Raw genomic sequence first — 8,222 nt, 5'->3', positions numbered from 1 at the left:
AAAAGTCACTTCACCCTGTTGGCCTCAGTTTCCTCATCTGTAAAATGGAGAAGGAAGTGGCAAACCACTCCAGTATCTTTGCCAAGAAAACCCAAATGGGGTCATGAAGAGTTAGACACAACTGAAAAAAAAAGTGACTGAAGATGAGTCATTGAGGCCTAAGGAGAGATGGAAGACTGTGATCAGAGAGGGAGAGTTTCAGTGTTTGCAACCATGAAAGTAGTAGCAGATTAATAAAGATATTAATAGTGACCAAGGGTCATAGTGGGATGTAGTAGCTAGAGAGCTAGCCTTGGAGTCAGGACGGTTACTGGCCATGTGATCCTGGGAATGTCCCTTCACTTCCTGGTACCTCAGGCGACTGACTAAGAGCTTAAGTCACGGAATAGCTGTCAGTGTTCATTTCCTCCTTAGGAATTCCCTACACTAAGGATCACCCAGGCCTGGTCCCAACCATCCACTAGTACTTCCTCAGATTTGTCTAAAATAAGGAGGAGGAGGAGGAGGAGCCACAGCAGCCATGATCACCCCTCTGGAGATTGCACTCAGCCCACTCACTGGAGGGACACGTTGGCCCTTGGCCACACACACTTGTCATCGGCTCTCTTTCCAGTCAGTGGCACACACAGGCATACTTTGGCACATATTGGTACACATTGGCATAAGTTGGCTCACATCGGCACACACTGACAGTGAGAGATCTGAACAGGGACACGTTTAGTGTGGAGCCAGAAAGCTATGGCTGCTTTAAGATCTACTTGTCTTGGGGCAGCTAAGTGGCTCAGTGAATAGAGCTCTGGCCTTGGAGTCAGGAGGACCCGAGTTCAAATCCAGCCTCAGACACTTAACACTTACTAGCTGTGTGACCCTGGGCAAGTCACTTAACCTCGATTGCCTCACCAAAAAGCAAAAAAAAAAGATTAAAAAAAGATCTACTTGTCTTGTTTATGGATTAGGTAGCTGTTGGCTTTTCTACCCTCTACCTTCCTACCTTACATGCATTTCAGAGTTCAGGTCTGTACTTTTAAAAGTCATAAGAGAAAGTCCATGGAATTGTGTATATTGAAGTTGTGCTAAACTAAGATAGGATGCTTTGTGTGTGTTTCTAACACTTTTGTGCAAAGCACCTTATATACCTTTCAAAATAAGGGCCATTCTGACTCCATTGCTTATTATTACTTTCTCTACATTGTGGGCAGGGTAAGTAGATGAAGTTCATCCATCACTTTTACTAATTCTTAGACTTGCCAGTAAAAGATTTGGTTGGGAGCTTGAAAATGATGACCAAGATAAACTCATAGGGTATCTGTAGATTTCAATTATTCATGCTATTTCTCTCCCTCATTAACATGAATAATGAAAATTTGTCACTTTATTTGTCTTAGTCAAGAAAGATCCACTACACAAACTTCTGTAAAATATATTTATGTGGCTCTAATCAGCTCTGAGTTCTGGGCTTTGAATAATATAGAAATCATAAAACATGTGGTTTAGATGTGTAAAGGCTGTGCTGTGTGAAAGCAGATCTTTTCCTAATAACCAGAAAGTCATTCTCATGCCTGGGGAAGGAGATGCTGAGGAGGGTGCCCTGCTTACACTTGACATGGGGCCCAGGATGCTGCCCTTTATGCTGAGCCCTGCATTTCTCCTGGGGCCTTGATGCTCGTGCACACTGCAGGCCTGGTGTGTCTCCTGGGGCCTTGATGCTCGTGCGCATTGGAGGCCTGGTGTGTTTCCTGGGGCCTTGATGCTCATGCACATTGAGGCCTGGGTGTGTCTTCTGGTTCTACTGCCAGTCTCACATCTGTAGGAGGATGGGACTGTGTAACATATGATATAAACCTGCTCACAGAAGAATAGACTTTTACAGCTAAATGGAACCTTAGAGATCCTATACCTGCACTAGTCAGGGTTCTCGTCATCATCATCATCATCATCATTGTCATCATCATTAATATTAATATTAGTAACGACTCACTTTTATAGAGCCCTTTAAAATGTGTTGAGCCTTACCTACTTCCCCAAGTATTGGAGGTGGCTTGTAGGATAAAATGGTCTGTCGTTGTCATAACGCCCACATCAGATTAATGTACTCAGTCAACAAGCATTTATTAAATGCCTAGTCTGTGCCAGCCACTGTCTAGGGAGATGGGCTTACTGACTGCATGGTTGATCTGAGCTATTGTGTAGAAATTGGTTGTTACCAAATTAGACAAAAAGAAAATTTGACAAAAAGGCAATTCATCTGATAGTTACAAATAGAAACAACTTGATTCTTGCTGTTCAAAACTGACTATGGAAAAAGGACAGCAATCACTTTTTAAAGGGTAGTAGCATCAGTCTTATCTTTTTTCTCTTTCTAGTCAACCCTCCAAATAAGACTGAAAATAGAAAGGACATATGGGATCCAGAGGAGGTGCCAGAAGAATTGGAGTTTGATGACATGTGGGACCCCCGGAGACAGCCAGAGTAAGTCAAGTGAAGCCAGAAATGGGTCTGTGGCTGCAAGGTAGGCGAGTGATGGGATGGCGCTCTTTTTCCCACAAGATGCATGTAGCACAATTCTTAACAAGATGGAAAGACAGGGAATGGAAGGCAAGTGTGCTGATGGATCAAATAAGAAAAGATTAGACTTTTTATTTTAGAAATGATCTAACAGAAAGTGGCATCACAGGATCACAGATTTCAAGTAGAAAGGACCTTAGATGTCATCTTGTCCATTTCCTTAATTTTACAGATGAAGAAACCGAGGCCCAGAGTGGCTAAATAACTTGCCTAAGATCACACTGGTAGTAAGTGACAGAGTTAGGTTTCTACACTACCACGCTGCAATCCCATTATAAATTTTTCCGTAATGTCAGTTATTTGTGTAATGTGGGATTCAGAGTGGGAGAAAACCAGCCCCTTAAATTACCAGCATTCCTACAAACTGTTTTATAATACCATGTTTATGTATCAAAGGGCTGCTTTTAATTGTTCAGTGTTCCACAATGGGTGGGAGGCTATGTTCTCACTCTAATTATTAATCATTACACGAACTTATTTCTTAGAGATCTGTAGGAACAAATGCAGTATTTCATATACTTTATAAGCAGGATTAAACTCTTGCTTAGTATTACTTTCAATGCCACAAGTTTTTTAAAATGTAATTTGGAACTATTGTCCCTAGATCAAGGATCTGTGATTTTTGTATGAGTGGGAACTCAAGAGATTACAGCCCATCTATAACTTAGAGTCTTAGAAAGTTGCCTAAGGCTCCTGGACTTACTAATGGTCACATAGCTAATATCAGAAGTGGGCTTTAAACCCAAATTTTCTTGACTCCAGGCTCTTTGCCTCTCATACCTGATGCAGAGATTGAGGAACCCTAGAAATCAGAGACTGTAGGACCCTGACAGTTTGGTCCAAGCCATCCATTGCTTTTATCTCTCTATCTCTCTCTTTATCTATCTATCTATCATCTGTCTCTCCATCCATCCATTCATTCATCCATCCATACATCCATCTGTACATTTTTGAGACTGGGTCTTCCTATCTCGCCCTGGCTAGACATGCAGCAGTCACTCATGGTTCCTATCCCAATTCTGATCTATGTGAAAGCTTTAACTTGCTCCCTCTTTCTGACCTGGCCTGGTTTGCCCCTCCTTAGGCAGCCTGGTGGCTTCTGCTCCCAGGAGCTCATCATCTTAGTGCCAGAGGTAATGTGGAAACTCAATCAGCTCACATGTTCTGAACTCAAGGGCAGTTAGGTGGTAGCAGTGGATAGAACACCGACCCTGGAGTCAGAAGGACCTGAAGTCAAATCCAGCCTCAAGTCACTTAACTCTGATAAAAGAAGTTCTGAACTCAAGTCAAGAGACTAGATGGCACAGTGGATAGAGCACTGGGCCTGGAGTCAATCAATCAGTCGATCAATATTTATGAAGTGCCTACTATGTACCAGGTACTGGGGATACAAAAAGAGGCAAAAGATAGTCAGGAAGACCTGAATTTAAATTTGGCCTCAGACATTTGGTAGCTGGGTAACCCTGGGCAAGTCACTTAACTTCTGTCTCCTCAGTTTCCTTAATGGGGATAGTAGTAGCACCTACCTCTTATGGTTGTTGTGAGGACCAAATGAGATAATATTTATAAAGTGCTTGGCACATAGTAGGTGCTTAATAACTATTATTTCCTTCTTTCCACCAGCCTTAGCCTCCCCAGTAGCAGGGACTACTTTGACTTTTAGATAAAGTACACTGTGCTATCTTGGATGGAGGAAAATCTATGCTATTATAAAATGCCACACTGAGTAATTGTTACTCAATTAACAGTTAATACTGTTAGGTTAATTGAAATATTTTTAGCATATTAAAACACAAAAGCAAGTTGGTTAATTTAAAAATGGTAAAGCAAAATAACTTTTTAAAATTTGCTATCTACATGACCTTCAGTACCCAGACAAAAACTGGGCTTCATCTAATATGATGCGAAACATACAAGTCATTTTAACTTCTCGTCCAGATGTGCTACAGGGTTGAAGAAAAACAAGTATTACAGTTTTTAAAAGAAAGGATAGGTGGAATTTCCAAAGTATAGACCAGTGAACCTGACTTTGATTCCTCCCAAAATTCTAGAACATATTATTAAAGGGATATCTAGTGAACTTCTAGAAAAGGGAGTATTGGTCAGAAAGAGCCAGCCTGGCTTCCTCAAAACTAATATCATTTCTTGTTTTGGTAAGGTTATTAGATTAGTAGAAAAGACAAAGTAGTATAATGATCATAGCACTGACCTTGGAGTGAGGAGGACCTGGGTTCAAATCCTGCTTTTGACACATACTGACTTTGTGACTACAGGCAAATCACATAACCACTCAGTATCCCCAGCAAACTCTCAAAGATTATAAGTCACAGACAAGTTACTGATCTGCATTGGTGGAAGAATTTTTCACACTGGGAATTCCCTACACCAAAGTAATCATAGATCTGGAACAACAACCACAAAAATCGACAGGTAGATCAAGAGAATATCATAGATATTGTTTGCCTAGATTTTAGCAGAGTGTTTGACCAAATCTCTCATTTCATGTTTCAGAAGTGTGAGCTAGGCCGTAGTCATGGGGCTTCAGAATTGGCTGAATGGCCAGACTCGAAGAGCACTACAATCACAAATGGTTTGATGTCAGCTTTGAAAGAGGCCTCCAGTGAAGTGCTTCTGTCCCCTGGGCTTGACCTTATGCTCTTTCCTAATTATATCAGTGATATGGATAAAGGCAAAGACGGCATGCTCATCAAATTCACAGTTGACACAAAGCTAGCTTGTTGGAGACAGAATCAGGATCCAAAAATACTTCTGCAGACTACACTAGACTGCCAACCCAAATCTAATAAGATGAAATTTAATAGGAATAAATGTAAAGTTTTACACTTGGTTCCAAGAAGTCAGAACTTCATGAGCACAAGATGAGAAGATGTGGCTCTTAGCATCTTATCCAGAAGAAATCAGGGAGTGTGAGCAGAACACAGACTCTATATGTCAGCCATCCAATACTCTGATGGAGTTAGGGTCTTGCTAATGTGGGGACTTCCTCCAGAAGTGCAGAACATTCCCCCTTTCTCAGTCTATATGATGCTTGTGCATGTCTTCCACTTTCTATCCATGTCCGTGTCCATGTCCACTTTCTTTCAATCCTCCACAGAGGCTTTCCCAGATTTCTTCTAGATTTCTTTACATTGTTGAGACACTGTTAACCAATACCAATGGAGTGTGTGCTGCCCGTTGATTGTCCCTTTGCTATATAAGCAGTCCATTCCTTTAATATTCACATTTTCTTTTTCTTGACAAACTTGACAAACATCCACAACCAACAACTGGAACTTCTTGAGAAGGGGATTGACATGGTCAGACCTGTGCTTTAGAAATACCACTTTAGGGGCAGCTAGGTGGCACAGTGGATAGACCTCCAGCCCTGGATTCAGGAGGAACTGAGTTCAAATCCGGCCTCAGACACATAACACTTACTAGCTGTGTGACCCTGGGCAAGTCACTTAACCCCAATTGCCTAAAAAAAAAGAAAGAAAGAAAGAGAAGAAAAGAAAAAAAGGAAAAAAAAAGAAATACCACTTTGAGGGCAGGTAGGTGGCTCAGTGGATAGAGCACCAGCCCTGGAGTCAGGAAGACCTGAGTTCAAATTTGGCCTCAGAGCAAACACTTGATACTTACTAGCTGTGTGACCCTGGGCAAGTCACGTAACCCCAATTGCCTAAAAAAAAAAAAAAAAAGAAAAGAAAAGAAAGAAATACCACTCTGGCAGCTGTATGGAGGATGAATTGGAGGGAGGAGCCAGAGTCACCAGTTAGGTCCAGGCTGTGGGGTGATGAGGACCTGAACTAGGGTGGTAGCCATGTGAGTGGAGGAGGGTGGGAAGTGGAGGTAAAATGAACAAGATTTAGGGGATGAGGGACAAGTCAATGATGACTCTAAGGTTGCAAACCTGAAGATGGTGGTGACCTCAACAGAAACAGAGAAGTTCAATAGAGGAGGAAGTTTGGAGGGAAACATAAAGCATTCTGTTTTAGACTTGTTGAATTTGAGGTGCCTATGGAACATCTAGTTGCAAATGTTCAATAGAGAATTGGTGATGTGGGACTGGATATATGAATCTGCAAGTCATATGCATAGAGATGCTAGTCAGACCCACGATGCTGACAAGGTTACCAAGAGAGAGTGTAAAAGGGACGAGGACCAAGGACAGAGCCTTGGAGAACACTCACAGTTAAGGAATTAGATGGATAATGATCCAGCAAACGAGACTGAGAAAGACTGGCCAGACAAGTAAGAGGAAAAACAAGAGAGTAGTATCACAAAAAGCAAGAGAGGAGAGAAGTATTTTGCAGCAAGGTGTAGTCAGCAGCAGAATACAAGCTCCGACAGGTCCTCCCAAGCTCCAAAGGCTTTGGTGTACTGTATTTTTATGGTTTGAAGACCAGTCTAAGTTGGAGAGGCTCATCTCACCAGGTTGGCCTCACAGTGATACATTTTTTTCTCAGCCGAAGCATATTCCATCTGCCAAGTTATAGAGGAGTTGTGATCTCAGTAGGCAGAGGGAATACCCATACCAATGAAATCATGAATCTTTGATGTATTGAAATAAGAAGCATCATGTCAGGACTAACAAACTACTGAAAAAGAAGCAGCAACAGTCATGCACTTTTTTGTGGTACCATGTCAAAAAGAGACCTAAAAAGGGAGGGCCTTCTGTGCAGCCTAGGGCATAGAAGTGGAGACAATAAGAGATCAACAGTGTCTACGTGGGGATGAAAGTAAGGGCCAGGATCAGGCCATGTCAGACCAGTCAAAGCCATAAATGGGGGAAAGTCATGGTACAAGGGAGCAGATGAAAGGGGGGTGGCTCAAGCTGAATCAGTGAAAGAACCAGAAATGATGGGGAGTCCTATGTCAGGCTAAAGTTTCCTTGGGCAGTGTGGGGACTTAATGCAACCAGTACATTCACTTTAGTTAACTCAAGCTCCCATCATCTCTCACCTGGACTCTTCTGTTTGGCATTTCATGCTTCTCTTCCCAACCTGGCCCCTCCTTTTCTTTGCCCCCCCCTAACTTAATAGTATTTTATTTTTTCCAATTACATGTAAAGATAGTCTTTAACATTTACTTTTATAAGATTTTGAGTTCCAAATTTTTTTCTCCCTCTCTCCCTCCCTTCCCACCTCCCCAAGATGGCAAACAATAAGCTACATATATTAAAATAAAATAACATTTCCACATTAGTCATGTTATGAAAAAAGAATCAGAATAAAAGAGATTGATTTTGAATTCTGAATTTTTCTCTCCCTTCCTCCTCTCCTCCGTCCCCAAGACAAAATGCAATCTGATATAGGCTCTACATATACATTCATTTTAAACATATTTTCACTTAGTCATGTTGTAAAGAAGAATTAGAACCAATGGGAGGAACCACGAGAAAGAAGAAACAAAAGAGAGCAAAAAAGAAAAAGAGAGAGAGAGCAAATGGTATACTTCAATCTGTATCCAGTCTCCATAGTTCTTTCTCTGGATGTGGATAGCATTTTCCATCATGAATCTTTTGGTGTTGTCTTAGATCCTTGTATTGCTGAGAAGAGCTAAGTCTATCAAAGTCAGTCATCGCACAAATATTGCTGTTACCATGTACAGTGTTCTGGTTCTGCTCACTTCACTCAGCATCAGTTCATGTAAGTCTT

At 41.5% G+C, this 8,222-nt stretch overlaps 1 protein-coding gene across 2 annotated transcripts in view; it reads left to right on the top strand.

The window, feature by feature from the left end:
* PIH1D3 (PIH1 domain containing 3) overlaps nucleotides 1-8,222 on the top strand; it is an 80,868-nt gene that overhangs the window by 36,027 nt on the left and 36,619 nt on the right. For both annotated transcript variants that reach the window (XM_027845577.1, XM_027845578.1), the window contains exon 4: nucleotides 2,364-2,469. In XM_027845577.1, the coding sequence (XP_027701378.1) occupies nucleotides 2,364-2,469 (106 nt within the window). The remainder of the gene's footprint in view (nucleotides 1-2,363; nucleotides 2,470-8,222) is intronic.

This window comes from Vombatus ursinus, unplaced genomic scaffold, assembly GCF_900497805.2.
Source record: "Vombatus ursinus unplaced genomic scaffold, bare-nosed wombat genome assembly UNPS02014982.1, whole genome shotgun sequence".
Classification (NCBI taxonomy): Eukaryota; Metazoa; Chordata; class Mammalia; order Diprotodontia; family Vombatidae; genus Vombatus; species Vombatus ursinus.
Note: the sequence above shows the minus strand (reverse complement) of the source record. Positions and strands in the feature narration are given on the sequence as shown.